This window comes from Boleophthalmus pectinirostris, unplaced genomic scaffold (assembly GCF_026225935.1).
Source record: "Boleophthalmus pectinirostris isolate CB_2022bp ecotype Guang Dong unplaced genomic scaffold, ASM2622593v1 HiC_scaffold_7, whole genome shotgun sequence".
Taxonomy (NCBI): domain Eukaryota; kingdom Metazoa; phylum Chordata; class Actinopteri; order Gobiiformes; family Gobiidae; genus Boleophthalmus; species Boleophthalmus pectinirostris.
This window is the reverse complement of record NW_026571473.1, coordinates 3,779,368-3,792,512: the sequence shown is the minus strand read 5'-3', so window position 1 is coordinate 3,792,512 and position 13,145 is coordinate 3,779,368. Positions and strand designations below refer to the sequence as shown.

Below are 13,145 nucleotides of genomic sequence, written 5' to 3'. Positions count from 1 at the left end.
AGGACACAACGACAGCATTCATCTGTGGGAGCTGGAATCACAGTGAGTGGATCTGACCGCTCAACCTGTGATGTTTATGTTGAGAGCTGGATTCGAACCACCAACCTTCAAATCAGTGGGCGAATGCTCTACCAACTGAACTACTGCCGCCCAACTGAGCTACTGCCGCCCATAATGTCGGTGGTTCAGTTCATGTTCGTTGTGTCGCCCTTCTGACGCGATCTGGACAATCCGGCTCCACCAGTCCTGGCTTCGGACTTTCATCCATGTCTCTTTTCTTGTTTCTTATTTGTGAGCGGGATGTGGGAGTGGGCTGAGGTAAAGCAGCCTCACACTCAGTTTGTCTTCTTCCTCCCTTCTCCGACACTCTTCCCTTCTCCTCCTCAGCTCACAGACGTGATGAGAGAATTCTCCAGCTGGTGCACAATTATCATCGGAACCAGTGCGGAAAAAGTTTGGATCATGTTTGTGTCCGTGGTGTAACGACAAACCGAGATGAGAAAAGAAAAGAAGGTAGCAGCTGAAGTGTGTGTTTTCTTCCGGTCGACGTAAACACGTTTGTGTCTCTGTCCAATCAGAACCTTCCCCACCTCCAGACACTGAGAAGAATCAAATAAAGGTGATTTAAAGAGCCCATCTCATGCAAAATAACTCTTTTCACATTGTATCTTCTGCACATAAACAAGCACAATTTGGGTTTTGGAACATCCATTACACAATAGTTCAGAAATCTTACAGATTTCTTGGACACAGTCACAGACCAGGAACTATGAAAGACTATTGCTCATCCCCCCTCCCGTCCTGAGAAAGCACAGGCTCCGCCCTCCAAACATGACGTAGGCTCTGAGTGAGCCGCCCTTCCTCCACCCATCTCAGGGAGGGAGGGTGAGACAGGCGTGCACCCTGATAGCGGTAGGAATAAACTTTTATTCATCATGGCGATACAGCGCGTTCAGCCGCTTGTGTTGGACCCAGAATCGGACGAGGACTTTATAGGTATATCTGCCGCGTCATCGTTGTAGCAGCTTTAGTTTGTTGTCACATGGGAGTGTGGCAGAAATACGCTGCAATTTGTTAAAAAAAAAACACTGAATCAATCTAAAAAACACTTTGGTGACAAATCCAAGGCCCACACATCTTACACTCTTATAAGGTAGAAAGCTCTGAAAAGTAGATTTTGCATGAGATGGGCCCTTTAACGTGTTTTCCATGTAAACCTCAATTCTGAATTATTTACTGATGTAAACTCGAAGGAGAATATTTTAATTCTGATTCATATTTGATTCAGAACAAAAAAAAAACATCATATAAACGTGGTCATTGAGTAAAAGAGCTTCAGACAGCGCAGTGCTTTCAGTTAGTGTCAAAATATCAATATCTGTACTGGGGCAAGACACATTTTGCTCAAATACATGGAGAAAATCCTTTAAGTGGTCCGCAGCAGATGCTCAGGTTACAGATGAAGACAGTGGACTGAGAAAAAGGCATTTAATCAGATGAGATGGGCCCTTCTAATCACAGATGGAGAATCAAAGCTGAGTGCACTGTAATGGAGCAGAGAGTGTGAGGAGCAGCCTGAGCTACAGCTGAGAGAGCACGACTGACACCAGCAATACACAACCAGCCATAAACAACCAGCAACACACGACCAGCAACACACAACCAACCATACACAACCAGCAACACACAACCAGCAACACACAACCAACCATACACAACCAGCAACACACAACCAGCCATAAACAACCAGCAACACACAACCAGCAACACACAACCAGCCATAAACAACCAGCAACACACAACCAGCCATAAACAACCAGCAACACACAACCAGCCATAAACAACCAGCAACACACGACCAGCAACACACGACCAGCAACACACGACCAGCAACACACGACCAGCAACACACGACCAGCAACACACAGCTCCAAACACATTCAAACACGTGGAGAGAGGAGTCAGCCTTTAGTGTACCCACGAAGAGAAGAGGATAAGAGCTGGTGTGGCCTCGACTTGACCTCAACTGACAACAGTAATTAAAGGGCCCGTTTTCTGATCTACTGTTCTAATGTAGTTTCCTCATCACAAACAGACCTGGAGTTGTGTTTTGTTTCATTCACACATTTAACACACAAACCCTGCACATTTAGATTCTTCTGAGTTCTCTCAAACAGAAAACACTTTGATCCACCTTGTGATATCATGTGGTAATACAGGGTCTGCTCCACTGAGTTTTTGAACTCCATACAGCAGGCTCAGGCCTGGCCCAAATTTGGCCCACGGTATAATTATATTTGGCCCGCGAGATCATATCAAATATGTATAAGAGCTGCCTGCCGGCTACAGATAGACTATAAATATACATAGTCTATCTGTAGTCTATCTGTATAGTAGTATATATATATAGTATATGTATATGTATAGTATATGTATATATATATATATGTATATGTATAGTATATATGTATATATGTATAGTATATGTATATGTATAGTATATGTAAATAGTATATTTATAGTCTATCTGTAGTCTATCTATATAGACGATATATATTTATTTAAAATTGTGTTATTATTTTATATTTTGCTTGTTCTGGATTCAGTGTTTAAGCAAAACTATTATTACACATTTATTTTAATAAGAAAAGGTTTAACATTACATATCTCAAAAGAAGAGAAAACATGCAGATGGTGTTGAAATTTTTCAATAAATATTTAGTTTGGCAAATGTTTTAGTCCCAGTTTTTAATTTTGGCCTCTGTGGATTTGAGTTTGACACCCTGCTATATATCTTCAATAGAATGATTTGGATAATTTCGGACCTGGAATTGCTATTTTTACTGAACTAAAAGGAGCTGTTAATTTGAAAACTACCACTTCATGACATTACAAGGTGCAACAGAGCATTTTGAGCTCTGGGTGACCAGATTTTCTAAATTAAAATCAGTGACACTCCTGGTTTGGAGCAGTTGGTAATAATAAAATTGTGAAAGGAGTGCGTAATTAAGGAAAACGGTTAAGCACTCGGCCCACGTGAGTCTGTATAGTCACATTTTCTTTGTGTTTTGGTCATTTTTAAGCAGCTTTTGTGTATTTTACTGTAACAAATGACATTTTATGTCTCTCTTTACTGTTTCAAATGGTTTCAAAAATAGGGACACCTGGAAAAATCCTTGTATAAAACTGGAACCAATCACTGGTTTTGGATAAATCTGCTGGGACAGGGGACACAGGGCTCAAAACTCGGACTGTCCCGGGTAAACAGGGACGTCTGGTCATCCTAACTCAAACATACATGAATTTAAAAAAAAAACAACTCCAGGTACCTTTTAGACATAACAGCATTTTTAACCCAAGTTAAAGCTCACAAGAGTCAAATTTGCTTAATGTAGGACCTTCAATGAGGCTTTTAAGTTCCATCCATTCAAGCACCCAGGAACTCTGCAAACTTACCAATTAAATTAAGCTGTTGAATCAAAAATATGAACAAAACTGTGTCCAATCCTCTGTCCACTCAATATCTAACTTCATACATTTACAATCTTCAGTTTACAAGTTTTCCGAAAAAAAGAAAAAAAAAACCTTACATAAAACTTATCTCACTTGATCAGGTCTGTGAAAAGCCTCCCTCAAACTTTCTCATTAGCGGTGACGCCATAACAAGCTTTTTAATTACACTTTTAATTAACCACAGACAGGTCAGACGGATGGGCCGGGTCGACGGACAGAAGCTATCTCAAATTAGGAGGCAACGGCTTCCTGTCGGACTCCGAGTGAAAAGGCCGAACGCATGTGGAAGAAAACTTTGTCAAATGTAACAGAAGAATTTAATTACGGAGCAGTTAACCTTTCTCAGACACTTCAGAGGACATGGGACTCTAAAGCACTGATTAGTGAAAGCACGGACTAATTAGTACTGGACTCACTGTGATTGTTCTGTTCTGGTGGATGTTCCTCACGTGATCTGGCTCTCAAAAGGTTAAAGTTAAGTTTAATCTCTACCCTGGAACATTCTAGACAAAGCAATAACATCTCCACGAAGACAAACAAGTGACGGACCCTCCGCAAAGAGAATATATTGTGATTTATGAATAATGACTAGGGATGGGACAAGACCTCGTGCCTCAAGATCTCGTGAGACAAAATTGCCGCAAGATCGTCCACACATGAGGAAAATTATCACGTGAGATTTTTTTTCCAAGTCTTCACATTTGGATTGGACAAAAATGGGGTTATGGGGTCGGTGAGTTCTAAAAAGTAGTACTAGAATGGAGACGAAAATATGAACTCAAATATATAAAAAATTGTGAGGACAAAATTGGAAACTGAATCGTGAAATTTACTAGGAATTATGTTCAAATCTCATTTTGTCTTGTTCTCATGGACTCGTATCTTGTCTCATCTTGTGGATATTGTGTCTCATCCCATGCCTAATAATTACGTAAAATTATTATTAATATTCAACTCCACCTTCACAAAAACAAAATACAGTTCATAACATTTTTAAATCATCATCAAACACCTAAATTTTTTGCGAAAATATGAAAAAAATAACTTCCTAAGAATCGTGCAATGCAATGTAGTATCGTGATATAGAACAGAATCGATATTTTCTTACACCCCTTCTGAGCACTATTCGAACCCTCGCTTTGTCAGGCCTATCACAGTTAGGCATGGGACAAAACTGAAATTTGGTGCCATGTTTATCACAGCCAAAATAACTGCGATTAACGATTATATCATGATAATTCTGAAAGTTACTGACAGTTTAAAAATGTTATGGATACGAATAATTATCATTTTAATATTCTGACTAGGTTCTATATTCCAACTCTTATATTTTACTTTGTTATAAGTGAAAATAACAATGATCTAGAAGAAAACGTCAAGGATAAGTAGTTTTTTTCAGCATATTCTGGTGATGAAAGAGTCATTATTTGTGTTGGCGATTACCACGATTATATAAAATGCCCCAGGAATGATTACTGTCTACCTGTTTTACCACGATAAATGATATTATTGTTAATTGTTTAATCCCTAGTCACAATAACAACTTTTGGAGTACGATATATTGCTGAAAATATAGATGATAAACAATAATACTAACTAATTTATGTACATTTATGACACAATAACCCTAAAGCAGAATTATCCCCAAAAACTATTTTAAATGTATAAATGCGGTTAAAAAAAACTCAAACTGCAATAAATAGAAGAATGAAACTCTTTAGTAGTTAGTTTGTGTCTATAATGAGACATAGAATTTACAGCTCAAATCTAATCATAGAAAAATAACAAGTTTCTCACTAGTACAAAGAAAGTTCCAATAATAAATACTGACCCACAAAAAATTATAGTTCCATCTATTGTATACTGAATGATAAGTAGATATAGTAATTTTTCTTAAACATACAAAAACAGGCTACAAAACTAAACTTCACAAACTTGATATAATGTACCGTAGTTTCATTACAGGCATGCATGCTGACTGTGTTGAGATAGCGCTCTGAAGGGGGAGTGACTTGGCGTGGGGAGCAAAGGGAGGGGAGACTTAGTGTGTCAAAATGAAACTGAAACTTAATAAAACATCTCAGTATGTTGTTTTAGGCAAATATAGCATTTAAAGATGGAAAAAAAACATGGAGATCTGTCCACAAATGTTGAAAATGATCATTATTTACTAGTTACTGGCTTTACATTTGCATTTATATTAAAGGTGCACTGTGTAACTTTTTGCTTGGAGGTCCGTCATCTGCTTATTTCTATGGATATGTCACTGCTCTGTCTGGAATGTTCCACAGTGTGACATTAACATTTATTCATTAACACTTATTTAATTACAAGTGGTTTTATAGCTCACAAATATGTAGAAAAACAGAGATTCTGACTGTGAGTGGGTTCGCCTTTACACAGATCTGACCTGTAACTTGGTCTGTTTGGTCTCCATGAACATACAAAGGTTTAATGCCATACTGTGAAACATTCCAGACAAAGCAATAACATTTCCACGAAGAAAAGCCTTTGAAGGACCCTCCACAAGAAAAGTTACAAGTTACACCTTAAATCTTATGAATTAAAAGTCCTTTCAACTGACAATTCTACATCATTAATGGCTCCACTTTCTGAAACATGAAAAAACAATTCCCTTTTGTTTTGTTTTATGCAGACAGGGACTGTGTGTTCGTTTTGGTTTAATGTGGGTAGTCCCAGTAATTACAAAGATATGAACCATAAACCAGGTCAACAACAAATCTGCAAACTGACAGTTAAACAGCAAACTCCACCACAGAATGAAACTATATATTCTTAAAGTTGCATTGTGCAACTTTTCTCATGGAGGGTCTGTCAAATACTTTTCTCCATGAAGATGTTATTGCTTTGTGTGGAATGTGTCACAGTATGGCATTAAACCTTTCTAGCTTCAGGAAGACCAAATCAGACCAAGTTACAGGTCAGATCTGTGGAGAGGTGACTCCGCTCACAGTCAGAATCCCTGTTTTTCTAGGTATTTTTGAGCTGTAAAACCACCTGGAATGGAGTGAACGTAAAGTAGAGCTGTGTAATGTCACACTGTGGAACATTCCAGACAGAGCAGTGACGTATCCATAGAAACAAGTAGGTGACAGACCGAAGTTACTCAATGCACCTTTAAAGTGCTTAAGACAAGTAATGAGGTTTTACTGTCTTTGACTGAATTTGGTGGGATAATACCAGCTGTAAATATACTTTGTAGTTTTACACAAATCAAGAAGAAATTTATAAAGAAAAGCTGTAAAAATGTTGAAAATTACAGGAAGCAGTTGTGTATTAATGACATCACACTGGGAAAACTATCCAAAAGTTCAGCACAGTTTACACAAGAAGCTTTTTTTTAGTTACTTAAAACATTATTTTAACATAATAAAGGCATTTTCTTATATTTTTATTTGTCAAATAATAGTTTCTTTGTACTTTGGACCAGCATATAAGATGGTTGCTAGGTAAGTTATTGAATTCCTTGAAAAAATGGCCAGACTAAGAATGAAACTGAGCTTTAGTGAAATGAGTAGTCTGTCATAGGCACTTCACCTACTTTACTTTAACTACTGGAAACAAGTGTATTTTTCATATCCTTATCTCTGCTGTCACTTAAACCACACTCTGCGGTGTTCAAGTGACTTCCTGCCCTGCACCAACAAACCTCTGGCCTGAAATGACATCAGTGTGTATGCAAACAGACCGGAGCATAAGCAGTGAGCTGAGGAGTGTGTGTCACAGGGAGGAGACGAGAAACCCCGGCCTAGTTTTCCCATTCTAACCAAATCTATGCAAATACATCAGCTGGAATCATCTTGTGAGATTTTTTCCCCCATAGAACAGCCCACCAGTCAAGATTTATTTATCTGAAATCAACTAGGGCTGCAACAATAACCAAAATATCGTGATATTGATCATTAAAAGTCTCACAATAATATCGCGGGCTGTCACAATATATCGAATCACAAGTTCCTTTGCTTAAATGCAGGTTTTATAGTAGCAACAGCTTATAAACATCAGGAACTGCATATCCCATGATTCATTTCAGTGCAGACAACATGAAGACATATTAAGCCATTGATGTTCATTTTGTCTTCTTATGTACTTTAACTTCTTAGGTTCTTTTTAAAGACAATGCAGTAAAGTGTATTTACCTTGTTAACATGTTTCGGCTGCTAGCTGCAAGTCATATTCAGAACTGTCCCCGGTGTTGGTGGTGACGTGTCGTATATCAGCTGTTGTTACTTCCTGTACAATCCAACACAGGGCAGCAGGACCAGAAGAACACAGTCACACTACCATACATCAGAGGTATAACCGAACCCATCCAGAGAGCCAAGAAAAAACACAACATAAGCACTGTAGCAAAACCATACACAAAACTCCGCCAACAACTCGTACAACCCAAAGATAAAATCCCACAACAACAAAAATGCAACGCCATCTACGAAATCCAATACAAATCCAGCAATAAATCATACATAGGGGAAACAGGCCGGGCATTTCACATCCGAAAAAAGGAACACCAAAAGGAATGCGAAAAGGAAACGTCAGGGAGACTCACCAGAACACAAAAAGATAAAGCAGAACAGGAAAACCTTAAATCCGCCATATCAGACACTGTAAAAGGAACAACCACATTCTGGATCAGGACGGGGCTCGGGTCATTGGATCGGAAAACAACAAGTTCAAACGTTGGATCAAGGAGACCATTGAAATCAGAAAACAAGGCACGGACAGCATTAACCGTGATGACAGAACGTTCCTCCTTTCACACACCTGGGACACCCTCCTCCATCCTCCAGAGAACACCGGGCGACGGGAGGCGTGGTCAGTCTGAGCGACCTGCCAGGTCCATCAGGCTGACCACGCCTACAGGAAGTAACAACAGCTGATATACAACATGTCAACACCAACACCGAGGACAGTTCTGAAGATGACTTGCAGCAGCAGCCGAAACATGTCAACAAGGTCAACACACTTTACTGCATTGTCTTTAAAAAGAACCTAAGCAGTTGAAGACATATGCTTTTGACTTGAATTCTTGGGATTATGACAGGAATAATTCACATCAAAATCTTGTCAAGGTATTTTAAAAGCAAAAAAGTGTGTCATCTACAATTATATGAGCCTCTCTAAAATATCGCAATAAATATCGTACCGTGAGATCAACTGAAACTAAATCAAATCTTAAAGTGACTTCTAGGGAAATCGAAAGTATCAAAAGTCAGATACTATTAATCGAAACTAGATACTCATTTGAGCAGGTATTGATGCTAAGCCACATTTACAGGATGGAAATAAACCTTTCTTGAATAGATTTAGAATGATGTTGAGTTATATCAGAACAAGTGTAAGAGTACATAGACTAGTATAACACCCATGGACCGCTGAGTGATTACACATATATAAGATTCATGTAAATAGAAAAGAAAATACTACCATTTAATGACTGAAACGATCAATCACTGAAAATAATTTCTACTGTCTGAAGGAAGTGACAACAATAGTGACTTCCCAATTTGAGAAAGCAACAGTATATTACACCAGACAAATGAGTCCATCTACTAAACTTCCCTCAATTCTTACTATGAGCGTGACCACCTCTCCACAGATCTGACTTGTAACTTGTAAGCTCTTTGTTATAATGTTGTTTCCTCATCGCAAACAGACCTGGAGTTGTGTTTTGTTTCAATCGCACATTCAACACACAAACCCTGCACATTTAGGCTGAGTTCTTCTCTCAAACTGAAAAAACACTCCACAGAAAACTCCATACACCTTCACTATAATCATTTGGTTAATTTCAGCCCTGGAATTTTATCTCTACTACACAAAAATGTAGCTGTTAACTTGAAAAACCCGCTTCATGACATCACAAGGTGGAACAGAGCGTTTTGAGCTTTGGAGATGTAGACAGACTAATAATAAAAGGTGATTCAAACGTGTGAATGAAACAAAACACAACTGCAGGTCTGTTTTTGATGAGGTAACAATATTATAACATGCCTCACAAAAGTCTATTATGTGTAATATATATAATTAAGATATATTTGTAGATATATATAAAGGGAATCTTATATGCTGTTAAAGGATGACAAGATTTTCAAAAACTGGGACACCCCTGTTTTGTGGTGGTTGGTAATAATAAAACTGTCAAATGAGTGCACAATTAAGGAAAACTGTTCTGCACTCAGCCATTCATGACTAACATGAGTCAGTATAGTCACATTTTCTTAGTGTTTTGGTGATTTTGAAGCAGCTTTTCTATACTTTACCTAAACAAGTGACCATTTTTGCCTCTCTTTACTGTTGGCAGGGATCAAATTGGTCAAAAATAGGGACATCTGGGACATTTCTTGTTTAAAACTGAGACAAATCAATGGTTTTGGATAAATGTGCTGGGACATGGGACACAGGGCTCAAAACTGGGACTGTCCCGGGTAAACAGGGACATCTGGTCAACTTAGTAACATTATAACATGCCTTAAAGCTCACATGAGTCAATTTTGTGTAATATGTTTACGATACATTTGTAGATACATATAATGTGAATCTTATGCTATGCTCTTATTATAACCTTTTTTTTGTTTTTTTTAAGTATAATTCAATCATTTCCTTTAGTTATTTTCTTATTTAACTAATTGTTTTGCCATATTGCCCTGTAGTTATATGCAGACCTATTTACTGTTTAGTCCAGCTCCTTCACAAAGTTAAAGCCAAGAAAGCAAAAAGTCCCAGCATAAACAATCATTTATCAACAGTATGACGTGATAAGACCTGACAAAGAAGTTAAATGTTAAATAGGGTGACCAGATTTCCAAAATAAAAAACTGGGACATCCCTGATTTAGGTTGATTAGTAATAATAAAATTGTGAAATGAGTGCGTTATTAAGGAAAATAGGAAAATTGTGATGCACTCGGTACTAATGTATCTAGTCCTGGTTTAGTCCCAGTTTAGTTCCCGGTCTAGTATCTGGTTTAGTACTGGTTAAGTCTTGGCCTAGTCCCGGTCTGGTATCTGGTGTAGTCCTGTTATAGTCCTGGTCTAGTCCCAGTCTAGTACCTGGTTTGGTCCTAGTGTAGTCCCTGGTTTAGTCCCAGTTTAATACTTGGTTTAGTCCTGGTCTAGTACCTGTATAGTCACATTTTCTTGTGTTTTGGTCATTTTTAAGCAGCTTTTCTGTATTTTACCTAAACAAATGTCAATTTATGCTTCTCTTTACTGTTGGCAGGTTTCAAATTGGTCCGAAATAGGGACACCTGGTACATTTCTTGTACAAACCTGGGACAAATCAATGGTTTTGTATAAATCTGCTGGACAGGGGACACTGGGCTCCACACAGGGACATCTGGTCACCCTATGCTATTATTATAACCTTATTAAAACAGTATAATTCTCAATTCCTTTACTTATTTAGCCAGTAATGATATAATGTTGCCATATTGCCCTGTAGTTATATGTAGACCTGTTTACTGTTTAGTTCAGCTCCTTCACAAAGTTAAAGCCAAGAAAGCAAAAGTCCCAGCATAACTAATCATTTATCAACAGTATGACGTGATAAGACCTGACGAAGAAGTTAAACGTTAAATAGAATGACCAAATTTTCAAAATAAAAAACTAGGACATCCCTGATTTAGGTTGATTGGTAATAATAAAATTGTGAAATGAGTGCGTAATTAAGGAAAATAGGAAAATTGTGATGCACTCGGGACTAATGTATCTAGTCCTGGTTTAGTCCCAGTTTAGTTCCCGGTCTAGAACCTGGTTTAGAACTGGTTTAGTCTTGGCCTAGTCCCGGTCTAGTATCTGGTTTAGTCCTAGTATAGTCTTGGTCTAGTCCCAGTCTAGTACCTGGTTTAGTCCTGGTCTAGTACCTGTATAGTCACATTTTCTTGTGTTTTGGTCATTTTTGTCACATTTTCTTGTGTTTTGGTCATTTTTAAGCAGCTTTTCTGTATTTTACCTTAACAAATGTAAATTTATGCCTCTCTTTAACTGATCATTTATCAACAGTATGACGTGATAAGACCTGACGAAGAAGTTAAACGTTAAAATTAAAATAAACATGACTCAAAGGACTGAAGAAAACTACTGAGCTGGTTAACCAACTACCTGCACTTAAGCTAGCCCCAAGCTAAAACTATACATTACTTTATGTTAGGACGGCGGCGGTTTTTATCCATGTGAAACAATTGTGACTGCTTAACTTAGTGTAAGATTTTAGTTCTGACATTTCCCCGTGTTCATTTATGTTTTACGTTGTTTTAAAAGTCTTTAAAACGCGTGGGTTAGCTTGAACAGGAGTTGAAGCTAGCTGTGAAGGTGGCTAACGCGTTACACCTGGCTGTCATCTGCAAACAGACCCACAACACTGTCAAACTTACTCTTAAAAGTTGACAAAACTGCATAACTATTATTGTATTTTTAGTGTTTAGACTGCCCCGTGAATAATTATTTAAATTTGCTACAGGTATTAGTCAGGGCTATGCAAAAACTTGGAAATATGAGCTCCATTCATGACGATAGCTTCCTATTTTTGGTTAGAATGTGGTTCGATTTTGGTCTGTTCCTAGTTAAATTCTTGGTTAGATCCGGTTTAAATCCTACTGTAGACTATTTTCCTAACTTAATCCTAGTTTAAACTATTGGTACAAGTCCTGGTTCATTCATAATATTTATTTGGTTTAGTCCTGATCTAGTTCTGGTTTTGATAATTATCCTCATTTGTTTCTATGTTGGACAGTTATTTCATGCAACGGTTTAGCTGATCCAAAATGTTTTATTCATGGTTTTAGTTACACTTTCGGTTATTTTCCTAACTTAGTCCTAGTTTAGATTGTTGGTAAGTGTCCTGGCTGATTCGCAGTGGGCTTAGATCATGGTTTTGTGTTGAAATGGACATACTAAACGTGCCAAAAATGCAACGCGTAAAAGACGGGGGGATCTTTTACGCGTATGAATAGTTTTCTTAGAGCCTTCTTACCAGCTGCTGTCGTATCCACCGTAGCATCTTCGCGCAGATCAGTAGCAGCCAGCAGCACAGCGCTAGCCCAGCACTAGCAACTAGCTGCTCCTCCAACAAAACCGATCCAAAACATGAATATTCCCCCCGCAAGGACGCTCTCCAAGGCGCATTACGCAGCGCATTTGCTCCACGTCAATGTCCGCAGACGGAATCCCATGCTTTAGAGATGGTTTGCGGATGATCCTCGCAGCAGAAGTGGCAGACGGAGGAGAGCACAGAGGAGACCCGGTGAGCTGCGCCACATCTCTGCTCCGTGTGGGCCGTCCTCCGTGAGCCCAAAGCGGACACTGGCTGCTCCAAACGCGGCCCCTGTACGCCCCCTGCCTGCGTGTCTGTGGTCCAACTCTGAACTCTCTCTGGTCACGATGACACATTTTCAAGTGTATGTATGTATATCTTGAATTTCCCAGGGGATCAATAAAAATTATCTCTATTACTGAGGAAAATATAACATAAAAATAAAGTATAATATTGAAAATTTGAGAGATACATTACTACATTCATACCATACTCCATACAACTGTACCCCAGCTCACCCTTATGAAACAGATAATACTCCCTACAACTGTACAACTCACGCTTATGTAACAGATAAT

At 38.4% G+C, this 13,145-nt stretch overlaps 1 protein-coding gene across 1 annotated transcript in view; it reads right to left on the bottom strand.

Annotated features, from left to right (window-relative positions):
* Window positions 1-12,788, bottom strand: part of atp11b (ATPase phospholipid transporting 11B (putative)) — a 187,749-nt gene extending 174,961 nt beyond the window's left edge. Inside the window, exon 1 of the mRNA XM_055164437.1 lies at window positions 12,508-12,788. Coding sequence (XP_055020412.1) covers window positions 12,508-12,534 — 27 coding nt within the window. The 5' untranslated portion in view covers window positions 12,535-12,788. The remainder of the gene's footprint in view (window positions 1-12,507) is intronic.
* Window positions 12,789-13,145: the final 357 nt, after the last annotated feature.